We start from the raw sequence: 22346 nt of genomic DNA on the forward strand, positions 1-22346 counted from the left end.
CTGCCTCACCCACTCTGACCCAGCCATACTAGCCCATCAGTCCATCTGGCAGATCCAGGCCTCATCTTGAACCCTGGATTGCTTTCCGGTACAACCTGCTCCCTCTCTCTGGACACCTCATTTTTTAAGCCCATCCCTCGGTCTGTCAGCCAGGTCAGAAGGGCCTCCCAGTGAGGAGGTCATGCTGTCAGGGCAGAGAGTGGAGCTGGGTGGGACCGGACAGGCTCTGCCAGGACTGGGATCCCCGCAGGACAGGCTGCCCAACCCTACCCCAAAACTCTTGTCCTCCCCTAAACGCCCAACCTTTCTTCCTCCCACCCCGCCTTGTGGGGCCCTGCCAGGGCTCACGCTTCCCTGACCGGTAGGGCTGCATTTCTGGGGCCAGTGTCCAGGGTGTGGCCGCCCCTGGGGCTGGCCCAGGTCAGAAGGTCAGAACCCCATTCCCTCCAGAGCCTGGAGGCCTGAGTGATGGGCAAGCTAGGCCACAAGGGGCAGAATCAAATCAGGTTTTAGTCTGAAGCCAACCTGGGTTTGAATTCTGATTCTGCCATGTACCCAGCTGTGTGACCTTAGGCTAGTGGCTTAACCTCTCTGAACCTCAGTTTCTCCATCTGTAAAATGAGGAAGAACCAGTAAGTTAAGATGTCAAATCCTAGCTCCTTTGTTTCCTAGCTATGTGACCCTGGGGAAATGTTTTCACTTCTCTGAACCTCAGCGTCTCCACCTGCAAAATGGGAATACTCTGACACCTGCTCCACAGGGTCTTGAAAGGATTCTGTGAAGTAAGACATGTAGTAATGACAATCACAACTTCTGCTGAGCAATTACTATATGCTAGGCCCTGTGCTAAGTGCTTGGCCTATGGATTCCAGCTTGATTGAGGTGTGATGGACGTACAACAAAGGGGACATATTTAAAATGTACCATCCAGGGTCACCTGGGTGGCTCAGTCGGTTAAGTGCCTGCCTTTGGCTCAGGTCATGATCCCAGGGTCCTGGGATCTAGCCCTGTGTTGGGCTCCAGGCCCAGTGGGGAGCCTGCTTCTCCCTCTCCTCCCTGCTTGTGCTTTCTCTCACTATCTCTGTCTCTCTCTCTCAAATAAATAAATAACATCTTTTTTTAAAAATTAAAAAAAAAAGTGTACCATCCAATGAGTTTCAACATCAGGACCCAACAGTGAAACCATGACCACAACAAAGATGACGAACTGGCCCTCCAACTCTCCCCACTTATCAGGTGTGGAAACCGAGGCTCCAAGATGTTAAGTGTCTGCTCAAGGTAGTCAGGAGAGGACTCAGGATTTAAACCCTGCAATCTGGGGTGCCTGGGTGGCTCAGACGGTCGAGCGTCCAACTCTTGATTTCAGCTCAGGTCATGATCTCAGGGTCCTGGGATCGAGCTCTGAGTTGGGCTCCCCGCTTAGTGGGGAGTCCGCTTGTCTCCCTCTCCCTCTGCCCCTACCTCCACTAGCCCTCTCTTATTCTCTAAAGTAAATCAATAAATCTTTAAAATATTAAAAAAAAAAAAAACCAAACTAACAACTGTGCAATCTGAGCCCTTGTCCCCACGTCTGCCACCATTCAGCAGGGTGCTCGACACAGAGTAGGCGCTCAATGTCACTACTGAACGAATGAACATGGGGGTCAATGCACGATAACAGTCTCGGGGAAGGTCCACAGAGGAGGACTGACCAAAGGTTAGTAAGTCCTGACTCAGAACTATGGTGAAGAGAAGGTGTTCATTCATTGATTCATTCATCCATTCATTCATTCATCAAATATTTATTGAGCACCTACTATGTGACAAGGCCTGTTGTAGGCACTCAGGATACAAGGTTGAGCACAACAGACAGGACTTCCTGCCCACAGGAAGCTTGCTGCAGAGGGCTGGGGACGGGGGATTGTGAGTTTAATGCCACCTGTGGGTGGAAGATGGCACCTGTCCTGGGTCCCCAGCGATGGAGCACCCCAGGCAAAGTCGTGGAGCAGGGGTCTGGAGACAACTGTGAGGAAGGCAGTCAGACCCGAGGCTGAGCGTGGTCGAGGCCCTGGCAAGGAAGGGGTGGGAGGCAAGTGAGGGACCCCAGTTCCCTCATCACACTCCCAAGCATCACTGGCATTTCCACAGGAATCAGGCTCCCCCTAACCCTTTGGGGGAGGATTTCCTTGCCTCCGCAGTGCCTCCCACACATTTACTCATCCATTTATCGGGCACCTACTGTGTGCCCAGCCCTGAGGATATAGCAGCTAACAAGATACAACCCACGTATTCTCAACCTGAGAAGGGAAAGAGAAAAGCAGACAGACAACACATTTTAAAGAAATGAAATAACCTAAATGCCCACCAAGGGCGCGGGGCGTGGCTGACAAATACTGAGGGAGACATTGGACAACGGGTGGAAGGGGACGGACACATGGGGGGTCTACAGGCCTCACAAGGAAGGAAGCGCTGGCTGTATTAAGTGAAAAAAGGAAGTGACCCACCACTGCATGTAGCCTCTTTTGCCATTTGTGATGTAAAATAGAGCTGCCCCCGCTGTATCCCTCCTGCCAGCCTAGGTCTGGGTCTGCCTGAGCCTTTTGTCCACTCTCTCTGCTGAGGTCGAACATTCCTGCCAGGGACCTGGGTGGCCAAGCCCCCATGCGCTGCCCTCCCAGGCCATTCTCTGGTCACCGGCTCAGGCTTAATCCCTCGCCTGGGCCCAGGCCCCGGGACCGATGAGTCAACACCAGTTGGCTCTGGACAAACACCCCCTCCTTCACCCCCGCCCCCGTTCAGTCCATCCTGTTCTCCGGAAAGGGCCCAGCCTCTGCTGGTCTAGGGGCGAATCTGGAGAAGCCCTGTCCAACGGCACTTCCTGAGATGATGGAAATATTCTGTGTACATGGGAGGCACAAGCCACATGTGTCTGTTGAGCACTTGAAATGAGTCCAAGTGAATTTTAAATTTTATTGTTTGTATTTATTATTTATATAAATATATGATATGTTAATATCCATGTAATTAATTTAAATTTAAACAGCTGCATGTGGTTGGTGGTTATTGCTTTGAGTGGCTCTGGAAAATAGATTGGACCCAGGCATAGAGGAGAAGCGGACAGCCCAGGACCCTGGCTTCTCCCCCAGGCAGGGGCAGCTGAGGCCTTAGAGACCGAGCTGGGTATGGGGGGGGGGACTCCCTTGGGAATCCCTTAATGTCTGCTCTGTTAATGGGACCAAGTGTAGGTTTTGGTGCCCGTGGCCAACCTCCTACCTGCCCGGCATCTTGGTCTGACCCCAGTGTGGTGGGCGGAATCATGACCTGGGCTGACCTCTTAATATTGGAGTGCCCAGGTCCAGCACCATAGTCCAACCTCTCTCAGATACCATTTTTCCCTCTGCCTATCCCTGCTGCCACCTGCACTGTTCTAGAGGAACCTAGGATGAGGGGTTGGTGTCACAGCTAACTTGCTGAAGGGCAATGGCAATGGCAATGCATCCTCCTTCCAACCCGGAGGAGTCAGAGTCCATAGCAGTCCTGGTCCTGGTCCCCCTAAGCACCGAGCTTGGGTGCAGGAAATTTGCTTTTGCAATGACAGGGGCAAGAGGGAGAATGTACCAGGAGGAGGCAAACCAACCCAAGGTACAACCACAGGTGGGCCCTGCAGTGGGCTAATGGTGGCCCCCCAAAAAAGGTAAGTCCAAGTCCTAACCCCCTGCAATCTAGGAATGTGACCTTATTTGGAAAAAGTTTCTTTCTAGAGGCAATTAAGTTAAGGATCTCAAGATGAGATTGTCCTGGATTTAGGGCGGGCCCTGCAGCCAATGACAACTGTCCTTATAAGAGAAAGGCAGAAGGAGATTTTCAACATGGAGACCCACTGTGAAAAGAAGGCCGCGCAGTGACCAGCGCAGCTAGAGATGGAGAGATGAGATCTGACGATACAGGCAGGAGCCACAAGCCAAGGAATGCCAACAGGCTCTAGGAGCTGAAAAGGCACGGAAATGGATTCTCCCTTCAGAGGTTCCAGAAGGAGCGAACCCTGCTGACACTCTGATGTTAGCCCAGTGAGAGTGATTTCACATTTATGATCTCCAGAATTGTCAGATAATAACTTTGTGAGTTGTTGGGTTTTTTTAAAGCAGCAGTAGGAAATTGATACACGAGGTTCCTTCTTCCCTTCCCCAAAGAGGGACTCTGTGTTGCCATCACCGTAACTTGGGGCCTGAGAAAGGTCATGGGTGAAAGCAGGAGAGTAGGGACTGGGGGAACACGGAGGAACCTCGGAGACACGATGCTCAGTGAGAGAAGCTAATCATGAGAGGCCACGTTGCATGTGATTCATTGATATGAAATGTCCAGAACAGGTAAATCCATAGAGACAGAAAGCAAACCAGTGGTTGCCAGGGGTTGGGGGATACATGGGGAGGGACTGCTAAAGGTTACAGGGTTTCTTTTTGGGGTGATGAAAATGTTCTAAAAACTGGTGGCGGTGGTTGAACCATTCTGCGGACATACTAAAAACCCCTGGCTCGTATACTGTATGTGGGTGTACTGTATGGTGTGAGAATTACGTCTTAATAAGCACAGTTATCACTTTCCTTCACTGCACCATCTCAAATGCCACCCTCTCCCAGAAGTCCCCTGGAAAACGGTCCTTCTCTCCTAGCTCACACTATTTACCCCTAACTTTTTTTTTTAATTTTCCCAACGTGATTTCTTGAATTGTTATGGTCAGATATACATAATATAAAACTTACATTTTACTAACTGGAATTAAGATTAAAACTTGAAAAAAAACCACCTTACCATTTTAACCATTTTAAAGTGCACAGTTCAGTGGGATCAGGTACATTCACGTTGTTGTGCAATCATCACCACCATCAAGCCCTACAACCTTCTCTCTCATCTTGCAAAACTGAAACCTGCCCCATTAAACATTAACTCCCCATTTCCCCTCCCCCCCGCACCCACCCTTTCACTTTCTGTCTCAATGAATTTGACCACTCTATGTCCTTCGTATAATTGGAATCAAACAGTATTTGTCCTTTTGTGACTGGCTTCTTTCACTGAGCTCAATGTCTTCAAGATTCATCCACGTTGTAGCATGTGACAGAATCCTCTTCCTTTTTAAGGCTGGACAATGTCCATGTTATCCCCACTTCAAAGGAGGGGACACTGTAGCCATATGCGCTGCAGGGACACCACAAGGTGGCAGGGCCAGAATTCACACCCAGGCCAACCTGACTCTAGCACCCACTGCTCCCCACTCTGCCACCCAGCCCCCTTCCAAGTGCCACACTGACCCCTGGTGCACCCTACCTTTGCTCCCTCTCTCTTTCCTCCTGACTGAGAGCTCCTGGGGCTCGAACAGCCTTTTACTCAACTTTGGACCCTGACCCCACCTGCAGCGCCTGGAGAAGTCCCAAAGCTTGTGTGGCAGCGACTAGACCTGGGGGTGGACTGGGGGTCTAAGTGCGCAGTGCCTGGCTGTGCAGCCTCCAGGATCAGGCCCCTCCAGACTCAGCCTCTTATTCCATCAAAGCTGCCCAATGACAGGGACCCTTGCATAGAGTTGCGCAGGTTACAGCCTGCACACCTGTACGTGGCCACCCTGCCAAGGACCCCTATGGCCCTCGAGATTCCCAAATCCAGGAGGTTCCTGAGACCTGTTCTGAGAAGGGAGAGGAAATAGAGGCAGCTCTGGGACAAATGAGATGTGGTGCAGAAAACAGATTGGGGATTGCTAGGGGCTGGGGGAGGGAGAAAGGAGGAGGGACTGCTTGATGGATACAGGTTTCCTTTTGGGGTGATGAAAATGTTCTGGGACTGGATAGTGGTGGATAGTTGCACAACCTTGTGAATGTACAAAAAACCACTGAATTGTACACTTAAAAATGGCTAAGATGATAACTTTTATGTATATTAACCACAATTTTAAAAATGCCCCAACCTCTCCAGCTTCAGCATCGTCCCAGGGCCCTCATGTATTCCAGGGCCCACATCAAGGGCCACTTGTGTCCCCACAAGGGTCTGGACTTTGGATCCTCTTACTCTCAACCCCCTCTTCACCCCATCAGTTCTTGGTGTCATACAAAGCTATCCAACTGAGGACATCTCCCCGCAGGACGCATTCTGAGGATATCTACATTTGGGCCCGGTGCTTTTTACTCAAATAAATGCATTACTAATGGTTGAATTTCCTGTGACAGGGGCCCATCTGTGGGGGAGATATTCAGAGATTTAGGGTGGGGTTTCTAGAGTTTTCAAAAATTACCTCGCCACAAGACAGCTTTGGCTTGGTCATTCCCGCAGGCCAAGTAGGAAGCAGCAGTTAGAGGTCGAAGGTCCCACCCCTGGGACTGACCTCTCACCTTCCCCGCCCGCCAGACCGCATGGAACCAGCCCATCCTTGGAGTACCTCCTTAGCCCAGAACAAGATGCCTGGATATCTTTACAGTCGAGGCTGGAAAATCATATCTTCTGGGTAATTCAGCTATAGTCCCAGGCAGAAGAAGGCACTGGAGAACTAGAGTCCTGGGTTTGAGTTTCTTAGTAGCTGTGTGACCTTGGGCAAGTTACTCAATCTCTCTGTGCCATAGTTTCCTTATCTTTAAAATGAAGATTAAAATAGTTTTGATCTTAAAAGTTCTTTTTAAAAAATTTAGATACTAATCATATAACATAACCACTAACCGTTTTAATATTAACCATTTCGATGTGTATAATTCAGTGGCATTGAGCGCATTCATAATGTTGGGCAACGACCACTCTACGGAGTTCCGAAACACTTCCATCACTGCAGGGGTTGATTTTGAGGATTAAATGTTTGTAAGGCCTTAGAACGGTGCCTGGAACAGCACGTGCCAAATAAATGCTCAATAGATGGTGGGAATAATTAGTAACAGAATGGTGCTCATAATAGGTAACACGTGCTGGGCTCTGCTATTATTAATTCGTTTCCCTCGAGCTGGAGGAGGAGGGAGTTAGGGTCTCCACTTTGGGCCGCATTTTCCACTTTGAGGTTTCCGAACCCACCCGGCAGTCGCCCCCCCTCCCCGCCGCGTGTCTCATTCCCACCGGTTGGGGGCGGGGGAGGCGCGGAAACTTGAGGCCTCCCCCGCAGTCTCAGGGCCTCTCCTCTCCTCCTGGGGCTCTTCCTGTCCCGCTCCCTGCAACTCCCACGCCCGCTCCTGCTCCCCCAAGCTGTCACCTTCTGTGGCAAAGGAGACACGTGTGTGGGTGGGTAGCCAAGATTCTGCCAGAACCGAAAGGGAGTGAATTGGAGTGGAAGCACACCCACATCTGGGAGGAGCTCTGGCGAGCGGACCTCCCCCGCGTATGAGCACGCCGCCTCCGGCTCGGGGCTGGCCTTTAGTCCGAGCACTCCAGGATCCCCAAGCGCTTGGAAGGACCCCCCACGATCTGTCAGCCAGCACCACACCTGTCCACTTAAAGAAGAATCACTTGGGGAACTTGTTAAACAGGAAGATTCCTAGACTCCTCTGAGCGGTGCCCGGGAATCTGCATTTTAACATGCACTCTGCTGAAAGGAGTCGGAGGAGCTGAAGGGTTTGGGACAGACTGCTCCGCCCCATCTTTCTAGGTGTAAACATCCCGCTCTGCGGTTACTTAATGCTAATTTAGCGCCTTCCGTGCTGTAACAACAGCTAAGTGTTAGTGCTCACTACGCGCACGGCACGGACGCCTAGGACAAGCATGCTAGTTTCCTTGCTCAGCTCCGGGTACCGCGAAACATCCGTGGACCCGGTCGCCTGCAACAACTCCCCTTGGTGTGAGGACCCTGGAGTCGTGGACTGTCGTTTGCTGCCACCTTGTGGCAGGGATGGCAACTTTGCGCTCCATTTCCATTGTTGGTAACTTTAATTGAAAAAAAGGCACTGAGCACCTACTGTGCGCCCGGTACCCAGTAAGGTCCTGCGGACCTGGGGGCAGATGAATAAGACAGACATGGTCCCTGACTTACGGAGCTCACAGTCTCCCGGGACAGTCAATAACGCACAAATAAATAAAATGAATGAATAAATGATTAGAGTGTGACACATGCTAGAAAGGAAACGAACAAGGGCTGATTACCATAGGATGCAAAGGCGTTTGTATTTGCTAAACAGAGCATTGTCACACCCTTTTCATGTCCAGGACTGTGGGCCACGCGAGGGCAGGCGCGTCTGCCTGATTCCCCCTTGTGAATGGGTGAAGTCCTCCAGTGCTGGCACATAGTAGGTGCTCAGTAAATGTCCAGTGAATGAATACACGAATGATAGGGTTGTCCAGAGCCAGCATGTTGGCTCTTCCAGGCCGGATAGGTGGGGAGTGGAAAGAGAGGGCTTTGGAAGGGAGGCTGGTTCCCTGGGGATCGTGAGAGGGCTAGATGGTTTGGATATGAGCTAAAAGGAGATGATGGCCAAATGTCACCCTCCCAGGGAGGCCCCAGTCCGTTCTGTTTTAAACTGTACCCTCGCTTCATTCACTTCTTGAAACTTTCCCTGCCTGCTTTTTTCTCCTTGGTATTTTTCTCCATCTTACATACTATTTGCCTTATTTATTTAATGTATGATCCCCCAGGAGTGTAAGCTCCAGGAGGGCAGGATTTTTGTGTTTTGTTCACTTAATGACTCTCCAGTACCTGGAAGGGCCTGACATTTAGTAGGTGCTCTGTAAGCCTACGCAGATGAATGAATGATGCATGAAGGGGCGGGGCTTGGGGCAGAGCCTGTAGGGCTCTAGAAGTAGCGCATGGGAGGGGCGGGGCTCAGAGACTAGGCGACCAGGGTAATCAGAGTATGAAAGTAAACCTTACTAAGAAGGGAGGGGGTGGGCGGGGCAAAGGTCCGCGTGGGGGCAGAGCTTGACTGGAGGTGGAGCCGTGGGGCGGGGTCTTCCCGGGGCTGGGCCATTTTCGAGGCTGGGAGTCTTCCGGGAGGGACCAGTGTGGGGGCGGGGCCTACCTGAGGCGTGGCCAATCTTGAGAAGGGGCCGGGCTGGGCTGAAGGCAAACGGGGGATAAATAAAGGAAGGGAGGGGCTAAGACTAGGGCGAGGCTAGGACAGGACCATTCACGGGCCCTGGAAATCTGGGCGGGACCGAAGCAGGGCGGCATGGGCGGGGCCAGGCCAGGGGCGGGGCCAGGCCGGATTCTCCGCTGTCCCAGGTCCTGGAGCACTCCCGCCAGGCAGGTCTCGCTCCCGCCCTGCAGGCCCCTCCCAGGCTGGCCGGGCCCCAGGAAGAGCAAGGCAGGACGCCCCAGACTGGGCGGCCGCGGTCGGGCCTCGCCCCAGACGCTGCGCTCCGGGCCAGGCGTCCGCGGGGCGCCCCGGCGGACTCAGCTCCGTACTGCCCCCGGGGCTACGTCCCCGGAGACTCGGAGGGCGAGGGTGAGTAGGGCTGCGGGAGCCTGCGAGTGCATACGTGTGTGCGTGCATGTGCATACCTGGTACGTGCGTGGAGTTAGGTAGGAGTGAGCTCCAAGGAGCTGAGTGTATGTGCAAAGTTGCATGTGTGTGAAGGGCAGTCCCGTGTGGGAGGTGGGTCGTGCATGTGTGCCCGTGTGTGTGTGTGTGACAGAGACAGTGCATGTGAAATTTAGTGAAGGCTGTGTGTTTATGTCAGGGTATCTTGGAGGAAAATGGGAAGGCAGATGCAATGATACTTGGGGATCTATAGGGTCATGACGTTTTTGGCGAGCTGTGGGGTGCGTGGGTGGGTGATGAATTGTGGGAGTATAAGAGTTGCAAATGTGTGTTTCCATGTGCTTGGCAGTGAGGGGTGCTGCTGGGGGCCTTGGTGTGAAGGGGTGGGGACTAAGGAAAGTTTGGGTACTTATTGCTCTTTGAGGGATGAGTGTGATCTGGAGCAGTGGGTAATGGACAGGGCAGGTGTTTGGGGCCTGGCTCAGAGTAATTTGGTGATCACATCAGCCCCTTTGCTTTAAGGGCTGGGGAAATGTGTGGGTGGAGACTGAGGGGGCTGGGCTTGCCCCTTGCTTGGGGAAGCAGTGGGCAGGGTTCTTGTTTCAGGTGGAGGGAGCTGCTAACTTACCAGTCACCTGTCACCCAGGCTCCGTGCTCACTCCTGCTTGGGTGGCCTCTGTTGGCGCTCCTGCAAGAACATGGTGCAGAAGTACCAGTCTCCTGTCCGCATCTACAAGTACCCATTTGAGCTGGTCATGGCGGTGAGTGACCCCTGATTCTGTGTGACTTTCCCTCATTTGTAATGAGGGTGGGACACCAGGGGATGATGAAGAGTCAGAAGCGATGGGTCCTTGCTGCAGCTCTGCTGTGCTCTGGCTGTGTCCTGTTGCAAAATTACTGAATTTCTCTGAGCCTTGGTTTCTTCATTTGTGAAATGGGGGATGATTATGTGCACTTCACACGGTTGTCATGAGGAATAAAGATTTTGTATATATAGGTTATAAATATATATATTATAATATATATTATAACGTAGGGGGATTGGAGGGTGGGGGGCAGGTGTACTACACAGAGCTTGGTCCATACCAAATAGACAATAATTGGCAGCTTAATAGAAATACTTGTCCTCCATCTAAGCCTCTAGCAGCTCACATATTCTAAGACCCTAGGACTCGTTCATTCATTCATTTAAAATAAGAAAGACACCGTCCCCACTTTCTGGGACAATCCAGAACCCTGTGGTTCTCTACCATGAAACTGAGACAAATACCTGTAAAATGGAAAACTAATACTCTTTCATTATTGCATGAGTTTAATAAGTGTAAATTTAATTTAGCATATTTAGGATTCTCAAAAATATTTGCAATTATTGCACTTTAAAACATGCCGGCTAAAGTAGCACTTAATTCTGTATTAATAAGACTAGTATCTTCCTTTCCCACTCCCCCTTCTTGCGTTCCCTCTCTCACTGGCTGTCTCTCTCTCTAATAAATAAATAAAATCTTTAAAAAAAAAAAGACTAGTAAAGTATTCACATTGATTTTACCAGAGTATGTTAAGCATATTTTGTACGCTTCCTGTTTCATAAATGAAGGCAGGACTCCCTTTACTCCCCTAGCTGTTAACAATCCCTAGGTATGGATGCATAGAGGCTTATGGGTACAGTAGGAAACAAAGGTTTTCAGATACTTATTATATGTATCTCCATTAATTTATTTGTATTTCTCAAAGGGACAGCCTTGCCCATGTTTCCTTATCTTCCATACAATCCTTGTTGGTGAAAGGGCCCCAAACCTCTGCAACTTACTGACAAAGTCATTTGCCGACTGTTTACAAAACATTATTGTCCCCAAAATAGCTGCATAACTCAACATAACTTGCATGCTGTGTGGGCACAAAAGTGTTTTTCTGCACTTAATGTCCGTCTTTGTTTCTCAGCTGAACACTTGCCCTTAGTCTGGGTCAGATGCCAGGGAAGTTTCAGATGGACTCAGCTATTCTCAGTGCATCCGAGTGACCAGCTGAGCTGGCCTTTGGTTTTTCTGTTTAACAAAACTGACTTGAGAATTGAAGCATTCCTTGCTGCAGAAGTCCACCAGCCACAAACACAAAAATGACTAAAACTGGGCTCAAGGAATTGGTTATAAAATAGCACTGAGCCAACCTTTCTAGACTGAGCTTAAAAAATTACCAAAAAAAGTTTTTTTTTCCTCTTTCATTTCAAAAATGTAACTAATCCAGTGAAGGGGTGTCTCTCTCCTTGGGCCAAATCCCCTGATGTGAATTCTGTTTCTGAAGGGTGGGATCCCAAGGACGTTTGCTTTCTTCTTTCTTGATTGTATTCTGTATTATTTGGTTCAAAACAGTGAGCTTGTATTATCTCGGTAAAATGAAGACAATGGAGGTAGCTGTGTATCCAAGGTTGGGGAGGTCTTTGGTCCCTTTGTATGTGGGGTCCCAGAAGGTGGTGGTGGGGTCTTCGCGCATAGAACACAAAGGCCATGTCTTGGACTTCAGACGGTGGTCCCTTGAGCACCGAAGTCACCACAAGACGGTGGTCCTCTGACCACTCTCTGGTCAGCCTACAGCCTGTTGTGAATGGATTCCGGGTTATCTGGGCTCTCCTCCCAGGCGGATGGTGGTGAAGAGCCAGATCCTTCAGCTGGGTCCCTGTTCCAGTTTCTCAGCTGTAAGATGGAGGATAATTAAGCCTCCTGCTCCTCTGAGAGTAGAAGTGAGGATTAAATGAAGGGACAAGGCCTAGTGCATTGTTCATGCTGGTGAAATATTGTTTAGGTTTATTGTTATTATTTATTGTTCTAACAGCTTTATTGAGCTATAACTTACACACCCAATTAAAAGGTACAAGTCAGGGGTTTTTAGTATTCATAGAGTTGTATAGTCATCACCACCGTCAGTTTTAGAACATTTTCATCGCCCCAAAAAGAAACCCTGTGCCCATTTGCTGTCCTCTCCAATCCCTACACCCTCAGCGCCTGACAACCACTAGTCTACTTTCTGTCTCTGTGCACTTGCCTGTTTTGGACGTTTCATGTAAGTGGAATCATAGAACATGTGGCCCTTGGTGATGGGCTTCTCTCACTCAGCATCATGTTTTCAAGGTTCATCCAAGGTTCCTTTTAATGGCTGAGTCATATTCCGTTGCCTGGATAGACCACATTTGTTTTCCACTCATCAGTGGATGGATGCTTTCCAATGTTGGGCTATTACGAATAACGCTGCTATGATCACTGCGGCCCAAGTTTTTGTGTGGACATACTCTTTCCGAAGAAATCCCTGCCATGAATGGTAGTGATCGTTTGTGGGTTTAGGCATATACTATTTTAAATGTTATTTAATAAACGTGTTCACAGTGCTTATGACGTCCCAGGCACTGTTCTGGGCCCCTTCAAATATTAAGTCATGTACTTCTCCTAAGCACCCCAAGAGATAGGTTCTGTGGGTAGCACCATTCTACTAGAGGAGGAAACTGAGGCATGGGAAGGATGAATGGATTGCCCGAGGCCACAAAGCAAACATGAGGCAGGTGGGGACTTAACTGCAGGCAGTTCAGCTCCAGAATTTACATTCCCAATCAGGAACTCTGTCATTTCTTAGAGCTGAGGATCTCAACTCCTTAGGGTGATATCTGGGCCCAGTGAGTGGTCTGGCTGGGATTGTTACCACCAGGACTGTGTCCTGAATGCCTGCACTCCATCAGGACCCCACAGAGGGGAGCACAGGCAGAACCCACAGACCCTGGCCTCCTGGGGGTGGGGGCAGCCGATGATGATGGAGCTCGGCAGCAGTTACCCACCAAACTCTGTGTGCCCAGCCCTTGAGGCCCGCTCAGAGGCAGGAACTTTCATGACAGCCTTGGCTGTAGTGGGAAGAAAAACTAAGGTTTACAGAGGGTACGGAGACTATCGCATAGGCAGTATATTCATTGGCTAGGGTTATGTAACAAAGCACCATGACTGGGTGGCTTAGAATGACAGAAATCTAGAGGCCAGCCATTGGAGATCAAGGTGTCAGCAGGACTGGGCTTCCTCTGAAGTGCTTTGGAAGGATCTGTTCCAGGATTCTCTCCTGGCTTCTGGTAGTTCTTGGCCTGTGGTGGCCTAACTCCTAACTTCACACGGCATATTTCCTGTGTGTGTGTGCCTCTGGGCACACAAATTTCCTTTTTCATAAGGAAGGACATCAGTCATATCGGATTTATAAGTACACTCTAGTGACCTCATTTTAGCTTGATTACCTCTGTAAAGACCCTCTTTCTCAATAAGTTCACATCCTGAGGTGCCTGGGGCTAGGACTCCAACATACCTTTTCTGGGGGGACATAATTCAGCCCATTAGGCTCAGTAAATGGCATCATCAGTAAATGACAGAGATTTGAATTTAGGGAAATCTGACCCGATAGCCTGTGCTCAGAGCCAGACTTTCCAGATGCTGGCGCCAATGTTCCGTAAACACCTGTGCACCAGCGGCCACAGCAGCTTCAGGAATGATCTGGCTGCCTCTTGTCCAGGCACTGCCCCGGGATCCCAGTGGGGCTCCCAAGCCCCGTGACTTCAGCTTGTCTCAGATTCTGCAAATCCAAAGAAGGAAGATGGCTGGGAGGAGAATTTCCTTAGCAGTAGGCTTTTCACACAGAGGAAGGGTTACGGAGGTGAGAGCTGTCGTCAGCAATTAAGTGTTAAAATATTTAAAGACCTGGCCTTTTGTATTGGTAAACAGCTTGTAATTTAGCAAATGGGTTATTAATAAGGAGCAGCATCTAGAGGTAAATCCTTGCAGGTCAGGCCAGAGCAGTTACAGTTGGACCCGTTGTTATGGACATAGTTTTAACAAAGCAGCAGGGGCCTTATTTAAATGAGTTTAAATTAGTTCCCTGGAGCCCATCATCTGATCCTGTTGCTAACAGATTAAGGGAAGCGACATTTTCCATCCTGGATTGCTTACAGGGACCTGGATTTGGGCTGGGAGAACACAGGCGATCCACTGCCCAGCAAAGTGATCTTAGGATTTCAGAAGCAAATTTTAGGTCCTCATTCATTCCTTTATGCAAATATTATTTCACACACATGTTCGTGTATGCAACCTACAGATATTTATTAAGTTTCACTGTGTGCTAAGCAGCATGCTAGGTGTAGGGGCTACAACATAGTGGATTCCTAGCCCTTTTTGAAATGCATCATGATTCCGTTCGTTTGTTTCCTTGCTTGTTTATATATGGGCCTTTCTCATTCAAGTAAGCTTCAGAAAGGTGGCGACTATGTCTATCTTGTTCTGGTTCTCCTGACACCATCCCTTCCTGCCCACACAGGGCTTGCAGTGTGTGTGTGTGTGTGTGTGTGTGTGTGTGTGTGTGTGTGTGTGTGTTTGACAGAGAAAGAGAGAGACAGGAACCAGGCAAATGCCATGTAGAATGATTCCTAATAGGGAATGCACAGGGTGCTGTAGGAACATGGGGAAGGGCCCATTGATCACCAGCCAAAGGTCTTTTAGGTCATTCAGGCTGAGCCTTGCCAAGGGCAGATGCGCCCACTGTCTGCAGAGAAGGAGGAGACCTTTCTGAAGAAATAAATGTGGCTCATTTGGGCTCCAGTGTGAATTAGAAAGTGATTGGCAGGCTCAATTTGTCTGTTCAAGGACCTTGGGAGCTTTGGAAGGCTTTAAGCATGAGTGACATGATCAGATTTAGGCTTTAAGTGGATTGGAGGGGGTTTTCCATCCCAGAAGCCAGGAGAACGTGGGGAAGCAGAGGTGACAGAGGCTGGGCACATTCCTGAGACACTTGAAAAATCTCAAATAGTGTTACCCTCCCATCAAGATCCTGACATACTGCTAAATGTCAAGATGCTCTGGGCTTGGCCTCTCTGTCTCCCAGCCCCTCCCTGAACTATCAAGGGCACCAGCTGATCCTGGAAGTTTGTGGGCACAGAGTGTGTTCAGAGGAGGAGAGTTTCCTCCAGCCTGCTCCCCATGCGTGGGTGAGGATCCAGGTTTGTGTGCAGTTGCTGGGCGGGGCGGCCAGGCTGCGTGTTCCACCCCGCAGTGCCGGAGAGGCCAGGCGTTCTGATGGGGTGACCTCACCAGGCAGAGACACAGTCCTGGCCTGGGCAGAGGGACATCCAAATCCGATTCTTGCAAAGAAGGGATAGAATAGGAACGAATACTACCTAGGCTCCACTAATGGCGCCCCATGCTACAGCCTCAGGACCGGGAAACTGAAAAGCAGGCAGAAGTATTCTCTGGCACCTTGTTTGGGGCTGATTGATCGGCCAAGAGGGGCGGCTGCACGCCTCTCATGACCACAGATGGGAACTACTCAGGCATTTATTCACCTGTGCCGTAGGCACCTGCAAGGACTCAGCTCTGGGGAGGTGGAGCATAAATGGCAATACACGGGCACAGGTTACCCGCTGGGCCTGCCACCGCGGACTGGCAGGTGCAGACGGAGCCCACTCATGGGGGATGGGGGTTCTGTGCTGCTCCACCTGCTCTTCCAGGCAGATCTATGTCAACGGTTCCAACTTCCTGCTTTCTTTCCCCAACACCTGCTCCTCCCTCCCTTCCTCCCCCCCTCCCTCCCTTCCTCCCTCTCTCCCTTTCCTTCCTTCCTTCCTTCCTTCCTTCCTTCCTTCCTTCCTTCCTTCCTTCCTTCCTTCCTTCCTTCCTCCCTCCCTCCCTCCCTCCCTCCCTTCAGCAAATATTGGCCAGGTGTCTAGAGCACCAGGTGTTGTACAAGGGCACTGGGGAATCCAGTGGCGAAGAAAACAGACATAGAGCCAGAGGTGCTGACTAGAAACAAACACACAGATACAACATTCTACTCCAAATCACAGTCGATGCTCCCAGCAGGGCTGTTAACCACACAGGAGATGGCTTACTCTTTTTTTCCAAAAACAACCAAATGTGATAAAATATACATAATGCAAAATTTCCCATCGTGACCATTTTTAGGTGTATGGTTCAGTTGAGCATTAAGCACATTCATCGTGTTGTGCAGCCCTCACCACCATCCATCCCCAGAACTCTTTCGTCTTCCCACACTGACACTGTGCCCCCATTAAACACCAACTCCCCGTCCCTCCTGCCCCTCCCAGCCCCTGGCATCCACCCTTCTAGTCTCTGCCAGCGAGTCTGACTATTCCAGGGACCTCATACAAGCGGAGCCTGGCAGTACGTGTCCTTTTGAGTCTGGTGCTTTCACTGAGCGCGATGTTTTTGAGGTTTGTCCGTCCTGTAGCAGGTGTCTGGGCTGCCTTCCTTTTTATGGCTGAATCATATTCCACCGTATGGACAGGCCACATTTCGTTTATGCATGCCTCCGTCCAAGGACACTTGGGATGTTTCTACAGTTTGGCCACTGTGAATGAATCTGTACAAATATCTGTTCAAGTCCCTGTTGGTTTCCTCTTGTCCATTTAAAAATGTCTACGATGTCATGTCTGGCCCTGTGCTTAGTGCCTTAAATGTATTACCTACCTTTAATCTTTACTGTAGTCCTTACGAAGTAGGTATCACCATCATTCTATCTTTCTCTCTCTTTTTCTTTTTTTTTTTTTGAGGGGACTGAGTCTCAGAGAGGTTAAGTCAAGGTCACCCAGCCGGCAAGTGGCAGAGGCAGCATCTAAACCTCATGCTTTGCTTCTGCCTGGCCACCCACACCTGAGCCTTGTCCCCTCACTGCGTCCAGGTGCCCTGGCTGCAGGGTCCTTCTGCCCCTTCGTCTCCATCTTTTGTGTCTGCGAGCCGGCTTTGACCTAGAATAGCAGCAGGTTGTCCAGCTACGGGACCCTGCAGCACACCCGTTTTTATAGATTGTATACAGCAGTCAAAAGGCTCCAGTGGTGTGTTGCCCTGGTTCTACCACAACCGCTACCCTTCATCAGCTGGGGTGACACTGCTGCCATCAGATGTTTGATGTGTCATCCCCCAAGCTCTAGCTAAGCAACTTGGCCAAAACTGGGGGGAATCCTACAGTAGAATATGATTCAACCATGAAAAGGAATGGAGCACTGACACCTGCCACAATGTGGATGAGCCTTGAAAACACGATGCTCAGTGAGAGAGGCCAGACGCAAAAGGCCACATACTGTATTGTTCCACTCCTATGGAATGTGCAGAAAAAGCAAATCTGCAGAGATGGAAGGTGAATTAGTGGTTGCCTAGGGCCGGGGTGGGGTACTAAGGGGTTGACTATAATGGATAGGGAATTTTTTTGGGGGGTGATGACATGTTCTGGAATTAGATGGTGGTGATGGACGCACAACTTTGTGAATGTGCTAAAACCCACTGAATCGAACACTTTAAAAGTGTGCATATTAGGGGCACCTGGGTGGCTCAATCGGTTAAGTGTCTGCCTTCTGCTCGGGTCATGAGCTCAGGGTCCTGGGATCGACTCTTACATTGGGCTCCCTGCTTAACAAGGAAGGCTGCTTCTCCCTCTGCCACTCCCCCTGCTTGTGCTCTCTCTCTCTCAAGTAAATAGCAAAATCTTAAAAAAAAAAAAGGGGGGGGTGCATTTTATGGTATGAGAATTCTATCTCAATTTAAAAAAAAAAGTTGGGGGAGCTGAGAGAATCGATACTCATCTGTCCTGGGGTCTCCCAAGCTTGCAGGGGGCAGGTGCGGGTCATCCAGGAAGGCTCCTGAGGAGCGTGACAGGAGGCGTGTGCCTTGTGGGAGGTCACACGGTGCTCAGTGTCCTGAATCCCGCCTGCAGCATGGAAAGGGAAGGCAAAGTACTGGGCCAGTTTGGATCTTCTTTCCACACTCTTGGTGGAAGGTTTGGGGTAAGCGGCTTCCAGCTTTTTTTGAATTTGCATGAGGAAGAGCAGGAAGGATGGAGGGGTTGGGGGAGGAGGCAGCAGCTGTCAAGTGATTAGCAGAAATAGCTTTTCTGTACTTTATAGAATCTCACTCTTTTTTAAAATTTAAATTTATTTAACAAATGCTTATGTAGAACGAACGCTGTGCCAGGCACTGTTCTCAGCGCTTTACAAAAACGGACTCCTTTATTCCCCCTCCACACATCCCACAACTCAGCAAGGTAGCTACTTTTCTCATTCTCCCTTTAACAAATGAGTACATTAAGGAACTGAGAGTTCGATAACTCGTTCAAGGCCACACATTTGCTAAGAAGCAGAGCAGAGATTTAGACCCAAGCCCCAGAGTCCGTGCCCTTAATGAGTATGGAATGCTGTCATTCACTCACTCATCATGTAAATGCCTACTGAGTGTTGACTGTGTCCTTTTGACAAGCCCCAGGGATTTGGTGGGAGGGGGAAAACTCACTGCCAGGGGCCGATGACTTCTTGTCAGCAGTTGTGATGCACTTGTGATGCACAAATGAAGGAAACGGAAACGGGAAACGGGTACAACCAGGTGCTCGTTGGGAATGAATTACTCTGCTTTACAGATGAGCCTAAAGGGAGAGAGCGGGACATGCCCATGCTCAAGGTTACCCAGCTGGAGGTAGGCAGGTCTGGCTAGGAGTCCAGCTGCCCATCTCCGCATGCTAAGTGTGTCACTGTGGATTTTTACAGGATGGAGGCCCAAGGGAGGCAGTCAGAGGAAGTTTCCACTGGTCTCTGCCTACCCCAGCTGTGGCCCTGCATGGGCGGGTTCTGGGCCTTGGACCAGCTTCCTTTCTGAGTGAGGAGGCTTGGGTGTCCCTCTCTAGCCACCTGGCAGAAAGGCTGTAACCGAATCCTTCTGCTACCTTGTGTTCTTGGGGGGGAGGCGGGCAAACCATGTGCTTGTTCAGCACAGAGCAGTTCAGGCCTGATTTGTGGGGACAGGAGCTCATCGGGAGTTTGCTGTAGACTGTTTGGTCCTATAAGACCCTGTGATGTGCCAAAGGCAAAGATGCCCCTGACTCACAGGTTTTAGGCCAGCAGGACTCAGCATTTCCAGATTATTGACACTTGTGATGTAGCCAAGTTCCCTGAGGAGCAGGACAGGGTGGTTCAGGGCTGGGGTCTAGGTCAGATGGGCCTGCACTCCAGCCCCAGCACTTACTGACTGTGTGATGCCTTCCCAAGCCTCAACTTGCCTATCTGTAAAATGGGGAAGTACTAGTTTCCATCTTGGGGCACTGTACAAAGAAATGATGTGGTTAATGCCCCATAAATATCGGTCTGGGCCTCACAACCCCAGGGACTCTCCAGCAGGAGATACAACACCAGGATGGGCTCTTTATTTAGGGGCCCCTGGCTTCCAGATGGGACCTGAGCTCTGACCGCTCCCTGCCCTAATGCCTGGCATAGCTCTGTCGTTGCTACTTGAGGAAGGTAGCACTTTCCCTTTCAGGGTCAGGGAAAACTATGCCAAAGCAGCCTCTGCTGCTGACCAGCTCTCCGCCCTCCACCGTTATCTGGCGGCTCCAGATGGAGCTCTTCTAACTAGAGGTTTGTTAAAACAGGAAGTCAGCCTGGTAAAGCTCAGTTGAACGCTCTGGCTCCCCAGCCTGTCATTCCCCTCCCGGGACACATTTTTTGGGGGCTTTTTGGATCATCGACAAGTTGAAATTATTTTTTTCTTTGCTTGTGGGCATTTATTAGTCCTACTGTGTGCCAAGAACCGAGACAGACACGTATGGGGTTAGTGCTACGGAAAAGCATGCAGCCCACGCCTTCGGCACGCCACATGCAAGCTAGGATATGGCTAAAGGATGTGATAAATGGTATCAAGGAAATGAATAGGCTTAAAGGACAGAATAGGGAAGGAGGCAGCCTTACAAGGGTGAAGGTGGGGGAAGATGTCCAAGGAAGAGGGACCAGCACGGATGAGTCCCTCAAGCCAGAGCATCTCCTCAACCCCCCATCCAGATCTCTTAACCCTCTGGAAGCCCCAGTTACTCAGGCCTCCCTCCTCCTTTACTGTCAGGTAAACTGCTTAGTGGTCCAAGGAGAGGGGACACCTCATGCAAAGGCCCTGTGGTGGGAACAGATGGTAGGTGCATTAGTGTCCTGGGGCTGACATTAGAAAGACCGCAAACTGGGTGGCTTAAACAGCAGAAACTTTTTACCTCACAGTCTGAAGGCTAGAAGGCTGAAATCAAGGTGTTGGCGGGATTGGTTCCTTCTGAGGGCTTGAGGGAGAGTCTGTTCCGTGCCTTTCAACTAGTTTCTGGCGTTGCTGGTAATCTTTGGCATTCCTTGGCTTGTACAGGAATCACCCAGACCTGTGCCTTTATCTTCACATGGTGTTTTCCCTGTATGAGTGTCTGTGATCAAATTTCCCCTTTTTGTAAGGACATCAGCCATATTGGATTAGAGGTCTCCGCCCCCCTCCAGTATGACCTCATCTTAACGAATGACATTTACAAGGACCTATTTCCAGATAAGGTCACATGCACAGATACTAGGTAAGACACATGAATTTTGTTGGTGGTGGAGGGAGAGGGGTTGGTGCATAACTGAACCCATAAGAATGTGTTCCCAAAACAGCAAGGCTGGTGTGGCTGGAGCAGAGTGAAGGTGTCTGGTGGGAAAGACTGCTTGGGGCCTGGTGGGCCACAGTATGGAGTGTGGGACATGTTCCAGGCATCCAGGCCTGTTCTGAGTATGTCATTTCATCTGGGAAGCAGGAGAGACTGTAGAATAGTTAGAGGGAGTGCAGAAATTCAGGGGAGGTGTGGCCACAGGAGAGTAGGAGTTGAAGTACTAAGGGTACAGAAGGGGGAAATACTGACCACTCGGCCCTGGGGACAATGCCTGGCTGTTGCCCAGGTGCCTAGAAGAACAGGCTGACTAATGAGCAAAGCCTTCCTGAGGGAATGGGGACTGGACCACGCTGAGATTTAAATTCAGGTTTACCAGTTTTCTCTGTGTGACCTTGGGTAAGTTACTTAGCCTCTCTGTGTTCCAGTTCTTTCATTTGTCAAATGGGAATCCACCCCATTTTACAGATGAGCAAACAGAGGCTCAGAAGGCCACTCAGTGAGAAAGTAGCAGAGACATGAACTGAGCCTGTCCAATTCTGGAACATGCACCCTACATTTGGTGACAAGGGAGTACTCAGATATGGCTGGTAGGGAGCTGTCTGCCATTCTTGCAAACCTGTGTTCTGCTGTTGTTTGAGTCTCGTTGCCTAGAGAATGAAAATTCTGGTTGCTTTAAATGAGCCGGGCTCTGCATAGGTAGCCAAGCTGGTTTCATACTCTGGGAGGCAAACTTGGTAGATACCCATTTTCCAGGTGGTGAAAGAGGCTTAGAGGAGGAAAGGACTTGCCTGTGTTGGGAGGAGGTGGAGCTGGGCCTCCCACCCCCGCAGCTGGCCACCGCCACAGGATCTGCCCACTTTGCTACACAGCTCCCTCCTCAGGGGGCAGATGCTTGCTGGGGGTGCACTCTCCGCTAGGGAACAAGGGCTCCTTATTCCAACCCTGCTGTGTCTGCTGTGTCTGTACAAGGCAACCAGGCTCTCCATATGGCAGGAAGACACACTGGGCTGGCCTTGTGGGGCCTGGGGTGACACCAAGGGCACCGGGCACCGTTCCCATTTCTCCCCCCCACCCTTCTGAGCTGAGCTGGGAGGAGCCCTGAGCGATGGGGGAGGAGGTGCTGTCCTCAGATGCCGGCACTATTTTTAGAGCTGCTTTGATCCCTATTGCCTGGCACGTGGGCTGTGACAGGCGCTTGGAGCAGACCCCACTTGGATACAGTCAGCCATGGATGCGGGCTTACCCCACAGTGGCTTTGCCCTATTACTTTTACTTCTGGAACTCGGCACAGACTCCTGTCCTCCAGTCTGGATGCTTTTTATTTCTTTTACTTTTCTAACTGCCAGAGCTATGTTGAGCACACATTGCCGAGTGGACATCCTTGGCTTGTTCCTGCTCTCGGAGGGAAAGTATTCCATCTTTCAGCATTGAGTATGATATTGACTGTGATTTATCAGACTGAGGAAGTTCCCTTCTATT

The 22346-nt window shown here is 50.3% G+C and overlaps 1 protein-coding gene and 1 long non-coding RNA gene across 4 annotated transcripts in view; one reads left to right on the plus strand and one right to left on the minus strand.

The window, feature by feature from the left end:
• The first annotated feature begins 9282 nt into the window (after positions 1–9282).
• SEC14L5 (SEC14 like lipid binding 5) overlaps positions 9283–22346 on the plus strand; it is a 44311-nt gene continuing 31247 nt past the window's right edge. For 2 of the 3 annotated variants that reach the window (XM_057315092.1, XM_044391517.3), the window contains exons 1-2: positions 9286–9374; positions 10057–10171. In XM_057315092.1, coding sequence (XP_057171075.1) covers positions 10109–10171 — 63 coding nt within the window. In that variant the 5' untranslated portion in view covers positions 9286–9374; positions 10057–10108. Of the gene's footprint in view, positions 9375–10056; positions 10172–22346 lie in introns of all 3 variants that reach the window. The other variant, XM_026520376.4, reaches the window with a different exon arrangement.
• LOC130544228 (uncharacterized) lies at positions 12191–20705 on the minus strand. Its single transcript, XR_008960378.1, has 3 exons — positions 20451–20705; positions 18716–18845; positions 12191–14000 (listed from the first exon to the last, which is right to left on the minus strand). It is a non-coding gene; the product is annotated as an uncharacterized LOC130544228 (long non-coding RNA).

The sequence above is a fragment of the Ursus arctos genome, unplaced genomic scaffold (genome assembly GCF_023065955.2).
Source record: "Ursus arctos isolate Adak ecotype North America unplaced genomic scaffold, UrsArc2.0 scaffold_2, whole genome shotgun sequence".
NCBI classification, from domain to species: Eukaryota; Metazoa; Chordata; class Mammalia; order Carnivora; family Ursidae; genus Ursus; species Ursus arctos.